Source organism: Neomonachus schauinslandi, chromosome 16, assembly GCF_002201575.2.
Source record: "Neomonachus schauinslandi chromosome 16, ASM220157v2, whole genome shotgun sequence".
NCBI classification, from domain to species: domain Eukaryota; kingdom Metazoa; phylum Chordata; class Mammalia; order Carnivora; family Phocidae; genus Neomonachus; species Neomonachus schauinslandi.
In genome coordinates, this window is record NC_058418.1 from 40,601,496 (window position 1) to 40,615,015 (window position 13,520).

Consider the following 13,520-nt stretch of genomic DNA (forward strand, 5'->3'; position numbering starts at 1 on the left):
TGGGGGGGGGGGGGAGGAGGACGATCCTCAGTTCTGAGAGCTCCCAGTGCCCCAACAGACAACCTTGGCAGAGGGCAGGTCTCCTGAACGAAATCCGAAAACATGTGGGAAACGCTCCTCTTAGGTCACCCAAGAAAATAGAAAATAGAGCAGGTTTTTTTTTTTTTTCCTAAGAAAAAATGCCACCAGAGTCTGTTGAAGGTGCTAGGAAACTGTTCCCTTCATGTCCTTGTAGAAGCAGATGTGAATCTTTTGGAAATCAGTTTGGCAGTATGAGTCTACACCCTTTGACCTACTGATTCCTCCTTTGGGAAATAAGTAGGTTAAAACCTAAGTAGGGAAAATGTTGGTGTGCAAGGCAGTGCAGTTTGATGTTTCATAAAATGTTAGCCAGTGGAAACGACCTCTAAATCTACAACATTAGAGGACAGTTAAGTAAATTGAGATTGTTTATGCCAAAATGGGGTATTGCACATGCATGAAATGTATCATTATGAATAAAATGCTCTTAAAAAGAAAACCACGGTGTAAGTTGTGGTTTCAACTATATAAAAATGTATACAGAATGACTAGAGGAGTCACCTAATGATAAAAGTAATAACTACCTTTTTGGAGCAGAAGGGTCAAATTTCATTAAAACCTCACAAAACCTCGTGAGGCTGGTATTCTCATCCCACTGTCAGACAGCTGAAGCGCAGGCAAGTGAAGCAGTGTGTCTGATGTCAGACAGCTAGGGTCATACCTGGTGTGCTCTTGGGCCTTTGGAAGTGCTATGTCCAGCCAGTAGTTGAGGGCCTGTTGTGTACCTCGTATGGGGCCGGGCACTGGGAAAGCCACTGGTGAGTAAGGGAGCCTAGGTTCCTGATTTCATGGAGCTTACAGAACAGTGGAAAAGCAGATACTTCAATAAAAATTTAAACAGTCTGCTAGAGAAAGTGAACATGGAAGCTAGACCGTGGGCTCTGGCAAGGAAAAGGATTTGGGAAGGAAAAGAAAAAGGGGGGCCCCTGGGTCAGCTGTGAGGGATGAGTAAGCCCTGTGGGGAAGCCTTCAGTGGCTAAGAGTGGAGAACGTATAAAAACCCTGTTTTCTCCATTTTCTGGAATATTATTTATGTGTTGTAATGGGAGGTAGGGAGACTAAGTATTTTGAATTTAGTCAACTCTTTTGAAGTTTATCTTAAATCGCTTTTGTTCAGAATGGTAGCACATGTTTTCAGAAGTCGTTGTTTTTAAGAAATTGAATTTGAGCTTTCTTCAACTCTTTAATTTTCAGGTCTAAAGAAAGCCCCTTTTGCTGAAGGAACACATTTGCTGGTGTAGTTTCATAATGTCAAGTACTTTGCCCTTCTGGATCTTAAAAAATTCTGCAAGGAACAGCATTGCCACGTTACAGGGGGGCAGACGTTTCTATTCAAGGTGTGCCTCAAATAGAAATAAAGCAAGATGGAGACTCTTTTCCCAGGTACCAGGCTCCGGAAAAATCAGTGTCCCGTGCAGTGACGTCGCTCTGCAGAAAGCCTACAGACACACATCAACAGAGGAAGATGATTTTCAGTTGCAGCTCAGCCCTCAGCAGGTAAATGAAGTGCTGCGAGCCGGTGAGTCAGCCCACAAGACTCTTGACCTCGTCAGTGGAGTCCCAAATTCAGTGCTGCGGTTTGAGAGCAACCAGCTGGCTGCCAATTCCCCAGTGGAAGACCGGCGAGGTATCGCCTCCTGCCTGCAGACCAACGGGCTGATGTTTGGCATCTTTGACGGACATGGTGGCCATGCGTGTGCTCAAGCAGTGAGCGAGAGGCTCTTCTACTACGTGGCTGTGTCACTGATGTCCCAGCAGACCCTGGAACAGATGGAGGGAGCCATGGAAAGCATGAAGCCCCTGCTGCCTATCCTGCATTGGCTCAAGCACCCAGGGGACAGTATCTACAAGGATGTCACGTCAGTGCACCTCGATCACCTCCGCGTCTACTGGCAGGAGCTGCTTGACCTGCACATGGAAATGGGACTCAACATTAAGGAAGCATTAATGCACTCCTTCCAGAGACTGGATTCTGACATCTCGCTGGAAGTCCAGGCCCCCCTGGAAGATGAGATGACAAGGAACCTTTCACTCCAGGTCGCCTTCTCTGGGGCAACAGCTTGCATGGCCCATGTGGATGGAGTTCACTTGCATGTGGCAAACGCTGGTGACTGTCGGGCCATCCTTGGGGTCCAGGAAGACAATGGCATGTGGTCTTGTCTGCCCCTCACTTGCGACCACAATGCCTGGAACCCGGCTGAGCTGTCACGGCTGAAGAGGGAGCACCCTGAATCAGAGGACAGGACGGTCATCGTGGACCACAGGCTGCTGGGCGTCCTCATGCCCTGCAGGGCCTTTGGGGACGTCCAGCTGAAGTGGAGTAAAGAGCTGCAGCACAGCGTCCTGGAGAGGGGCTTTGACACCGAGGCCCTCAACATTTACCAGTTCACCCCCCCACACTACTATACTCCACCCTACCTGACTGCCGAGCCTGAGGTCACCTACCACCGGCTGAGGCCCCAGGATAAGTTCCTCGTGCTGGCCTCGGACGGCCTGTGGGACGTGCTGGGCAACGAGGACGTGGTGAGGCTGGTGGTGGAGCACCTGGCCGAAGTGGGTCGGCACAAGCCAGACCTGGCCCGGAGACCTGCCCACCTGGGGCTCATGCAGAGCCTGCTGCTGCAGAGGAAGGCCCAGGGGCTCCACGCAGCCGACCAAAACGCAGCCACGCGTCTCATCAGACACGCCATAGGAACCAATGAGTATGGGGAGATGGAGCCGGAGCGGCTAACAGCGATGTTAACGTTGCCAGAGGACTTGGCGAGGATGTACAGGGATGACATCACTGTCACGGTGGTGTATTTTAACGCAGACTCGATAGATGCATATTACAAGGGGGGTTGAGAGGCTCGCGTATGGCCAAGGTCAACTTAAATGCTTTGGTAAGACATTTTTCGCGTAGTCTTAAGCTGGCTCTTCAGACAGTAAGCCCAGCAGATGTAGCTTGCTTAATCACAGACTGACATGAGGAAAAAAACAGCGTTGGTTTAAAAACAGTGGAATGATTTCATGTCCCCATGTGTTTGGTCACCTTTTCTACGTAGAGAGGGCAGAGCATTGAAAGCATATGGACTTGGGCCCAGAGCCAAAGTCCTTTTATAAAGACACTGTTGTTAGACTGTCAGCCTGAGCCTTCAAAGGGTAAATTTAATTATCGTTCTAGGAATATGAACAACTTCAGGATTTTCTGAGGTTGTGCCGCAAAATCGGCAGACTTCGCAGTTTTTCCTGATTCACAGTCATGGACGTCTAGACTATGAAGGGAGGTTTTATTTTTTATTTTTAAATTACTAAGACCTAGGTTTACAAAACATATTCTAGAATACTTTTCTATGCAATATTCTAACTTTTTTGTGTGATTATACTTGTGAAAACACTTTGTGATGCTGCATCCTCGTTGCGTTTTAGTTTGTTCTAAAACTGAGCCCTCAAACTTGCAAACAGGCCTGCTGTAAGCATGCTTGGAATGACTCATCTTGATTTTCAGCTGAGGGGGCGGGGGTGGCTAGGCCTCTGGACCAGCTGAATTCACTTGTGCAGCTTGTGATCCCTTCTGCTGTGTCCCACCCCTTAAACCTTGAGCCATACTCGGAGGTAACTTCTGTCTCAGCCTTGATTCCTGGCCTTCCCTGCATTAATAAAATACCCTGCGGAGCTTAGCCTCTGCGCGGGTTATTTAGAGCACTTAGCCTTTCTGATTATACCTCTCAAACGTTCTTCTGTGAATTCCACCTAATCCTCCTACCCGTGCTTTGCTGCTGCTGACTGCGCAGTACTGTCTGGGAGGAAGGCTCCCTCTTCAGAGAGTTGCAGGGAAGGAGAAAATGTGATTACGTAGGGTGATAGTTGTGACAGGTGAGTGGGCAGGACTGGCTGATGCAGTGGATTGTCGACTTAAGTAAGACTCAGCCTGAACCTGGACAGGTGAAAACACGAAGGACTGAGAAGTCGCTAACCAGGACTGCCCGCATCCGGAGAGGCAGTGGGGAAGAGGGAGGAGTGAGATTTGTCAGACGGGACACTTGCCTCGAGACTGTGGGCTGAACCGCCGGGCTCCTCCTCAGGGACCAGACCATATTTAGTATAGGAGTTGGCAAAAACAAAAATGTGACCCGTAATGGCTTCTGTGGGCAGCACAGAAATCTTTGTGTTGATTTCAAATTAAACCACGTGCCTCCTTTCTTGGGGAACAAATTTCATGTTCTCGTGAATTGCGGTGGCATTTAAACAACAGGAAATGTGTCCCGAAACAGAAACACAAATATAATCCCACAAAGCTGACAGTTACATCTTCCTGCACTACGTTGGTTGATCCTCTCCTCATCTCCACCTTGTGCCATCCACTGAAAGAAAAGAGAGTTTGACTTTTCATGTCCCAGTGACATTCATTCACATGTTGGGGGACTTCTAGCTGGGGGACATTCCCCTGTCCGTTTTCCAGTGTAACTGTTCGGTGATAGGGGTTCGTCTCTACTCAGTGCTTCAGCCTCGGTCCTTTTATTCTGAAACCATTAGTGTTCCTTTTGATCTCCTAGACTGAGAAATGAAACGTGAATCACCACTATTGTGCTTGCATGAAGGTTTGTTGCTAGAGCTGAAGACTGCTTGTCTGACATGCTTTGTTCTTGATGCCAGCTAAACCCTGGTGCACCTCGGAGCATTACAGACTGTCTGAATCCTGTTTGGGAGCCTGGCGTGGGTCATAAAATGCATCTGATTCAGTAACTCAGGGGACAGCTGAGAGGATACAGACTTCCCGCCTGCTTCTCCAAGCATATCTGTGTTCTCTCCCTGCCTAATATATTGCCTGCTTTCTAATCGGTATATCGAGATGGAAGAAAGGCCGGTTTATTGTCTGCCTTTTTCCACTGTGAACTCTCTCAGCTCTTTCCCTGAATGCTCCAAGGAGAGTGTCCTGGTTAAGCCCCAGCATGTCTGTCTCCCGGACCACCCTTCTGGTGTCATTGGCCTTTCTGAGACACACGGGCTATTGCTTGAGGACACTGGGATTTGAGAGGGGGTTGGTGGCACTTGTCAGTCTTCCAAAGCATGCATCATTTCTTTATGTAAAGCTTTCAATTTTGAGACATCTAAAACTAACTAAAAAATAACACTGACCATTTAATATTTTGGATGTAACTTGAATAAAGTATGCCTTGTTTCTTTAAACTGCGTATTAGTTTAGGTAAGAAACTTTGGTAATATTGGCATAATTTAGATATTGTTTTATATATAAATAATACAGCACTGCTGATTCTGGGGATTGGTCAAAACAGAGAGGATGGTATAGTTCTAAATTCATATTAGTATGCTAGGTCAAGTTACTTAGATTCAGTTTTCTGAAGGATTATCTGTAACATTAAAGCTAATTTGTTATTTTTTTTAAAAGCTGATTTGTTACAATGAAAATGTGAACTTTGAGGTACATTAATGTATAATCATAGTTTTCCCAGAAGTGTGATTGGCCTAAAAGATCGTTGGTATTGGACACACTGGGTAAAAGTTAGGTTAGACGCAATTGAGCTGGCACCTTTTGTACGTAAGTGAAATATAAACAGTTTGAACTTGAGTCAGCGAAAGAAGAGAATAATGAATTGTATGGAACAAGAAAATGTGTTCAGAAGGAGTCTGGCTTGACTCTTTTGTCCATCAGTTCCTGGTAACCTATCTTCTATTTGACAGCTCTTGGGAGGCCTCTACTTCCCAGATTAAACCAGAGGATCCTGGAACTGAGCCATCCTAGTTTCATCTTAAAGTGGTGCATTTGTCTCTGAACATGACTCCTTCCCCTGGCAGAAAAAACCCCGGTGTAGCTTTGGAGCTGGGATATAAAGGCTGGTGGTACTGTCCTCATGCGAACTGCCTCGTGTATCCCCGAGAGGGAACACGGGTGGCTGAGCAGGCTGAGGCTCTGTCCCTTATGCCTGGGGCACCTGATGTGTAACTTGCTTTCTGGAAAATAATTCTTATCAAGCATTGACTTGGAAAAATGATTAACCCTGTTCTTTAATATTTACTGACATTTGTATTTTAAGCTGGATAGCAATGTTCTTATTTGACATTGATTTTCTCTTAGAGATATTTAAATGAAACTTGTAAATAAAAGAGGCAAGATGAAATTTGGTTTCTTTTGGTTTGAATAGTAATTTCTTTCGGGCCTCAGGGTACTAGATTAGACCAGGCTTTGATTCACCACCTTTATCTGGCCATGGAACATTTTAGTCTGTTCAAGGTCTCCCCTCCCCCACCCCCAAAGAAGTTTCCTCTGCAAATTTTTGATGGCCGCTGACCACACAGAAAGTCCTCATTTAGTGTTAACCGTGTGTGCGGGGACCTGAAATGAAGGAAAAGGAAATGAAGGCTTTTGTTGTAAGGGACTCCACACGCTCCGTGCCAAGGCCTGCTGAGCTTGTGTTAAATGCAGGGCCAGCTCTGGGGAAAAGTTCCAGGCAGCTATCTCCAGTGTTGAAGACCCCCCTCCATCCCACCCCCACTCTCTGAGCTGTGTCTCCCTGCCTCTGGAGAGAGAAAGCTCCTAAGGACTGCCCCTGTGGGTGCTTCTTTAAAATGCAATCCAACTGTTGAGTCGTTAACACTTCAGTGTGGTCTAGGGTGGTTCATCTGGGCTTGAAGAGGAGCAGATTTGGGGGAGGGAAAGGTAGAAAAGGGAATGTCTGTGGTCTGATGAAGATAACAAGAGGAGCAATTTCCCTCTTTAATATCATAAAACTAAAGAACTTGCCCCTGACACCGTGGTAGGGCTGGGATTTGAACCAAGTCCACAGTCCATCCACTCGTCCCAGTACTGGCCCCTTCAGAAAGGGAACATAATGCATGAAACTCGCTGCACAGTTTTGGCCCAGGGTGGGTGGGGGTGGGATGGAGAAGTAGGTGGTGCTGAAAAGGAGCGAGATATACTTAACACATGTGTTCCAATATTCCATCATTTTGGAACACGATAAAAATACAAGGGGAAAAAATACAAGGGAAAGGGAGAATTACATTTTCAAGATTGAGCTCTTCGGACTCCTTCCAAGGGAAGAAATAAATTTATGCTGTTTCCTTCATATCTAGAGTTTTTGTTTTTATTTTACTTGATGCTACTAAATGCCCTGAAGTGGTTCCCAGGCTGGTGGCCCTCTGAATCGTGGGTGGCCGGTGCTCCACGCAGCTCCCTCTGGCACAGGTGAATCCTTACCAGACTTCTCGGGCTCAGAGTGTCCATGTTCCACTAGCCCCTGACCTGATCTGTTCCGTAGGGGAAACTGCCCGGCCGGCTGGGAGGAGCAAGGGGGCATAAGTAGGCCAGCACACATTCCTTTCCCTCACGTCTGGAAAAGTGGTCTGGGGAGCGACTTGGCCGAACCTGCTCTGTCCCACGTCTTAACTCTTGCTGCCTTTCCAGCATTCTGGAAAGCCCTCACTGGCCCAACCTCGTCCTCCCTACAGGAGATGAACAAAAAGAATGTCTGTCACCAACCGCTCTCTGTCCAGGCCACCCTGCACAAACCTCGTGTGCCCCAGGTCCAGGCTCCGGGGACGGCCCCTCCCAGTGGGAGGCTGAGAGGCGTGACACTGGGCAAAGTGGCGACGGGGATGGGCCACACAGAGCAGGGAAAGGAGCAAGAGGAGTGAAGCACAGGGGTGGGTCCGGTCCAGCGGGTCTTTATGGAAGTAGGGATGAGAGTGCAGTGAGGGCTGAGAGGGGAGGTAGCCAAATGTGGCTGGGTGGGCAAGGGGGATCCCTTCGGGTGGTCTCTGCGGATAGGAAAGTGAGCGCGGCCAGGCAGGGAGCGCAGAAAGGACTGTGGGCGTGGCTTGCTCCTCAGCAGCACGGAGGTGGGGGGCAGCCCCGCAGATGCCACCCCCATCTCTTCACTTCCCTGGCAGGTTGCAACCAGGTGCTTTGGGGCATTTGTCCTTGTTTTTCTCCTCCCCACTCCAGGCCTGGCCCCCTGTCCTGCTGATTGTAGAATGAATGAGGAAGGAGGGGGGGATGGACAGAGGGATGGATGATTTAGGGAGGAGCAGAGGAAGAGGGATCAGCCAAAGAGAGGTCAGAGGAGTAGTAGGAAAACCGTGAGCAGTGGTGTGAAGAGGTGTGAGGAAAGGGGGCGAGGAGTGTCTGGTACCAGAAAACGCATGGGTGTGGAGAGATGGAAATGCACACGTGATTTAAAAAGCATCGCTAAGGAGTCCCACGTGAGAGATTCTCACGTGGGACTCAGGACACAGGATGGGCCTGGATGGTGAGGTGGAGGTGAGGGGTTGGCTCTGTGAGAAGAGGTTGGCTGAGCGGCTGGGAAGACCCTTCCTCTGAGATAAAGTGGCGCAGCGGGTAGGGGGATGGGAATGTCACAGAGCCCACAGTTCCTTGGTTGTGCGAGGGAAGAGTATCCATGGGTTCACTTGGGGCTCCAGGGGCTTTGCTGACTCCAAACTGGGCTTTGGCATGGAGGGACGGAGGAGCCGGGTCTTTCCTGAGCTCTGCATGGTGGTTGGTCACTCAGTCCTGAGGATGGCACCACCGGAACACCAATGGGGAGCCCTCGGCTGGCACCACCCGTGCAGGCTGTGGGATTCTGCCCAGAAGCACTGTGAGACAGGAGGCTGCCTCTAGATGTCACCATCTGGCCGTGTTGGTGCCAGCCACAGCTGGAGCGACTGGGAGGACAGTATTCCAGAGATGAGACCCTGAGGCACAGCCCTGCCGGAGCAGGGGCTCCCTGGGACTGCAGCCTGGGACACCCTTCAGGGAGCCTCACCAGACCCGGAATGAGTGTAGGGTGGGAGAAGGACCCTGTCCTGTGATCACTTAGCCCTGTTTGAGGGAACAGGGCTGCTGAAACCCCAAGACTGCAGAGCCAGGTGGTGGGCTCTAGGTGGTGGGGGATCGCTTGCCACCTTTTCCAATCTCCCCCAGTGTGGGCGCTCCCCTCGGTGGACTGCCCCACACCTCTGAACCCTTCCCACCTCCTCTTCCTGCTCCCTGCAGCCGGGCCCCACAGACAGCCGCCCAGCTCTGGAGTCTGTTCCTCCTGCCCCATCCCCTGTCCCAGCCCCAAGAGTGGTCCAAACCACCTTTACCCCCACCCTCACCCCCAAACAACTGCTGCCCCCTCCAGTCACCTCCACCCAGCACACAGCAGCCAGAGTGATCCTGGTTGGACTTGAATATTATGTATCACTCATCTGCTCCAAACCTTCCAGGCTCCCCCTCACCCTTGGGAGAAAGCTCAGAATCCTCCTCCCCAGCTTCCTCCAACTCCTCCCCAGGTATGACACAGGAAGAAAGAAGTGAGAGAAGAGAAGGAGGTCTTTCCTCCACAAGCTGAGGTCACCTCTTCCATTAGTCAGGGTGCCTCCCTGGTCACCTCTGGGAGGGAGCCTGGAACCCTCCACCTTTTGATCCTTGTTGTGATTTGAAGGATGATCACAGATTCTTTGCCACTCCTCCCATCAAGCTGTGGGGTCTAATTCTCCTCCTCTTGAATCTGGGCTCAACTTAGCAACTGTGACACTGGGGATTGACATTCGTGTGCAGCAAGGTCTTGATAAGAGGTCAATCTGACTGACGGTTGTGATGGTTAATTTTCTGTTAACCTGACTGGGCTAAGGGATGCCCAGAAAGCTGGTAAAATATTATTTCTGGGTGTGTCTGTGAGGCTGTTTCCGGAAGAGATTAGCGTTTGAAACAGTAGACTGAGCACAGAAGTGGGTGGGCATTAGCCCAGGACTGGAATAGAGCAAAGAGACCAGGGAAGGGAAAAATGTGCGGTCCATTGAGCTGGGACATTCATCTTCTGCTCTGGGACATCTGGTGCTCCTGGTTCTCGGGCCTATGGACTCTGACTGGAACTTATACCATTGGCTCCGGTGGTTCTTAGGCCTTCAGCTTTGCACTGGACCCACACTGCTGCCTTTCTTGGCCTCCAGCTTGCAGAGAGCAGAGCATGGGACTTCTCAGCCTCCATAAGCACATGAACCAATCCTTCATAGTAAATCTCACAACCATATGAAGTGAGTATCATGAACCCATTTTACAGATGGTGAAACTGAGCCCGGAAAAGTGAACTGATGTGCTCAAGGTCACAAAACTAGTAAATGTGGAGCTGAGTTTTTAATTTTTATTTATTTATTTTATTTATTTATTTTTAAAGATTTTATTTATTTATTTCAGAGAGAGAGAATGAGAGAGAGCACATGAGAGGGGGGAGGGGCAGAGGGAGAAGCAGACTCCCTGCCGAGCAGGGAGCCCGATGCGACTCGATGTGGGAGTCGATCCTGGGACTCCAGGATCATGACCTGAGCCGAAGGCAGTCGCTTAGCCAACTGAGCCACCCAGGCGCCCTGGAGCTGAGTTTTGAACCCTGGTATCTGACTTCAAAACTTCCTCTTCGCTTTCATGTGATCGCCTAAGCAATCATGCGAGTCTGTTGAATTCACGTGATTAAAAAAAGCAAACAAACATGCCCTCTCTGCTCCCTTAAATTAAAGCCTGGCAGGAAGGAGGGAGCTGTGTGTCTGTGGAAGCATTCTAGCAGAAGCTGGAGGGACATTTGGCAAGATGTGACTTGGACGGACTGTGAGGGGTCCCGCCCTGAGGCTGGGCCTCTGCTTCTGCCTGCAGTGGGGCTGTGTGCCTGCGACAGAGGATGCTCTGTGTATGGCATTTACTTGTGTCTCCAGTCAGCCCGGCCTGTGGGGTTGGGAGGGCAAGAGCAGGTGGAAACTGGGGGAGGAGTTGCTTGCCTCAAGCAGGTAGGAGGGAGCAGCAGATCACAGCCTGCCCTGCTTCTCCTGACCTCGGGGCCCTGGACTGGTCTCTGATCCCCCTCCCTGCCCTAGGCTTGTCACCTCTGGCTTGGGGGAGAGCCCAGAACTATTCAGCCATACAGTGAAACCTGCTCTCCTGCCCAGCACCTGTCCGAATGTATCAGAGAGAGCGGACCAGGCAACTGTAGAAAGGGGGCTGGACAAATATGGCCATGGCCCTGGTGCTGGTAAGAAAGAGAAAGTGGACACCGCTGACATGGCCTTGCTCAACATACTGGACAAAGAGATTCTGGTGCAAAGTCGGGTGGACTTTAAAGAGACAGTGAAAAGAAGTGATGGTGGAAGATCTTTATTATTAGACGGGAAATTGCTAAATGGAAATACTGTAAGTGGGGGGTGGGGTGGGAAATCACATTATGAAACAGAATGTACAGTGTGACCCTAAGTTGAAATCCTTCCCTCCCCCCACCCCCAGCCCTCACACATGCCCCTCCAGCAGCTCCCTCGTGACTTAGCCCACGGGCCAGGGGCTGGCAGTGGAGGAGGGGACTGTGACTATATTGGGAAGGGGATGAGATCACCCAGAGGCTGGCTGATTTAGAACCGGGTAACTTTTTCCACCCGTTTGGCTCTCAGAGGCTTCTGCACTGGCTCATAAACTTTGGCGCCAGCCTGCAGGGTGGAAGGGAGCCCTGTTCCCCTCCCCAGGGGAGGAGATGGTGGCTGAAGCTGGATAGGGGACAGGTGCTAGGCTGAAGTTGAGATAAAATGACAGAGTGGGCCTGGGGGTGCCCAGGGCCCTGCTGGGACCCTACAAAAGCTTTGCTCTCAGCAGAGCTCAGTGTCTTATCACCACCGGGGAACTTTATGGGCAGAAAGTACATTTTGTGGGTGCAGGAATATCCCAGAGGGTGGCTACGTTGTGGCAAAGTGAGCCGGGTCCCCCTGGGCCCAGCTGTGATACCCTGCATGTTATGTCTTGAGATTCCTATTTGCCAGCCTGGCCCTCCCCACCAAGAGGACCCCACCCTGGCCAAATGCAGGGAAAACCCTGGTGGGGGTAGCTGAGAAGAAAGAGGTCTGGGCTGGGGAAGCAACTGGGTTCCAATTCCAGCTCAACAAATAACTGGCTTCAGTTCAATTCCCACCCTTGACTACGGTGCCCATCGGACTCCCTCAAACCTGTGCTCCAGCCTCACGGAAATGTCACAGTATGTTACAGCATGTCCCAGTCCTCTGAGATTTTCCTGGCAGTTGTCCCAGCCTGCCTATCCTTCCCTACTCCGGCTGCCTTTGTCAACTCCCACCCCCTGAGCCAGGTCAAGGGCCATCTCTCCCCCAGTCAGCGGCCCCCAGGCCGGCTCGTCCATGTCCATCGGGGCTGACCCTGAAGGCAGGGACTGGCTCCAGGGAAAATGCTAGGACATGTTGGATGAAGGAAGGGGAGAGCCCCTGGAAGGGATGAGGGGTCGGGGGAGGACCCTTGAGTGGGACCTTGGGGCTTCAGGCAAACAGCAGAAGATTATGGTTTGAGGCACCCTGACCTGGGCTTTGCGGGCGAGGAGTGGGAGTTGGACAGAACCAGAATGAGCCAGAGCATCCCCTCCTTACCCTGAGCCCTGGGCAGCAGGGCTGGGAATGGAATTCTCCAGTTGGATGGAGTTTTTCCTGGAAAATCCCCACAAGCCCTTCCAGAAACGTGCTTTTGTGCCTGACTCTGACTCCTTCAGATTGGTGGGTAAGAGGCCCGTTAGCCAGTGGGCTATGCAGACAAGGCCCTTGCCTTCTCTGGACCCCTGGGCTTGCGCTCTGGGACAGCTGAAATGGAGATGCCCACATCAATTTAGCACCATCTGTCAGCTTCACGGAATTCTCTCAACTATCCTGAGAGGCAGGGATCAAGGTTCCTATCATTTGAGAAGGACGCTGATGCTCGGAGATGCTAAGTGGCTTGCCCAAGATCCCATGGCCGAGTCAGGATTCGAAGCCCACCTCTTGACGGTTGGCCTGCATATGGCTCCAGTCCCCACACCCCTTTCAGGATTCCTGAAAGGGCAGGGTGAGCCCTCAGGCCAAGGATGCCACTTCCAGCTCAGTCCCGTTTCAGCAAGCCTGGCCTGGCTCTGTGCCTGCCACTCTCAGAATAACCCTGGCGGTTCTGGGCACGGATCACTGGCCATCACCTGGGACCTATTTCTGTGCTTCGGGTAACGAGGAAGTCTCACCTTGTGCAGTAACCACTTGGGGCAAGGGTGGAACATGTGACCCCCAGTCCCAGCTGACCTTGCTGCCCTGCTGAGAAATGACCCCAGAAGGGAAGTGGAAGCCTGCTTAGCCACTCTCCCTTTCTCTCCCTTCCCAGCCACTTCCCAGAATCTGGCTTTCTACCCCATCTCCTCTTCCCTTCTTGGCAGCCCACCCCATCACCACCCCCCACATACAAACTATGATCAGAAGGCCGAGAGCATCTTCATTTCTCCTCGTGACCCATTGCCAAATCTTCTGCATCTGAACAGCTAGAAAATTCTTCCTCACTTCTAACTGTGGAAACAAGCCCATTTCCTCAGGTTCCAGCTGGAGGGTTCTAGAACCCAGGTGCAGGAGCCATCTGGGGATCCAGCATCTAGAACTTGACTTTCCGTGTCTGGGGCCCTGAAACCCTA

The 13,520-nt window shown here is 50.8% G+C and overlaps 1 protein-coding gene across 1 annotated transcript in view; it reads left to right on the plus strand.

The window, feature by feature from the left end:
• Nucleotides 1-6,200, plus strand: part of PDP2 (pyruvate dehyrogenase phosphatase catalytic subunit 2) — a 7,315-nt gene extending 1,115 nt beyond the window's left edge. The window contains exon 2 of the mRNA XM_021704067.1: nucleotides 1,276-6,200. Coding sequence (XP_021559742.1) covers nucleotides 1,330-2,925 — 1,596 coding nt within the window. The 5' untranslated portion in view covers nucleotides 1,276-1,329 and the 3' untranslated portion in view covers nucleotides 2,926-6,200. The remainder of the gene's footprint in view (nucleotides 1-1,275) is intronic.
• Nucleotides 6,201-13,520: the final 7,320 nt, after the last annotated feature.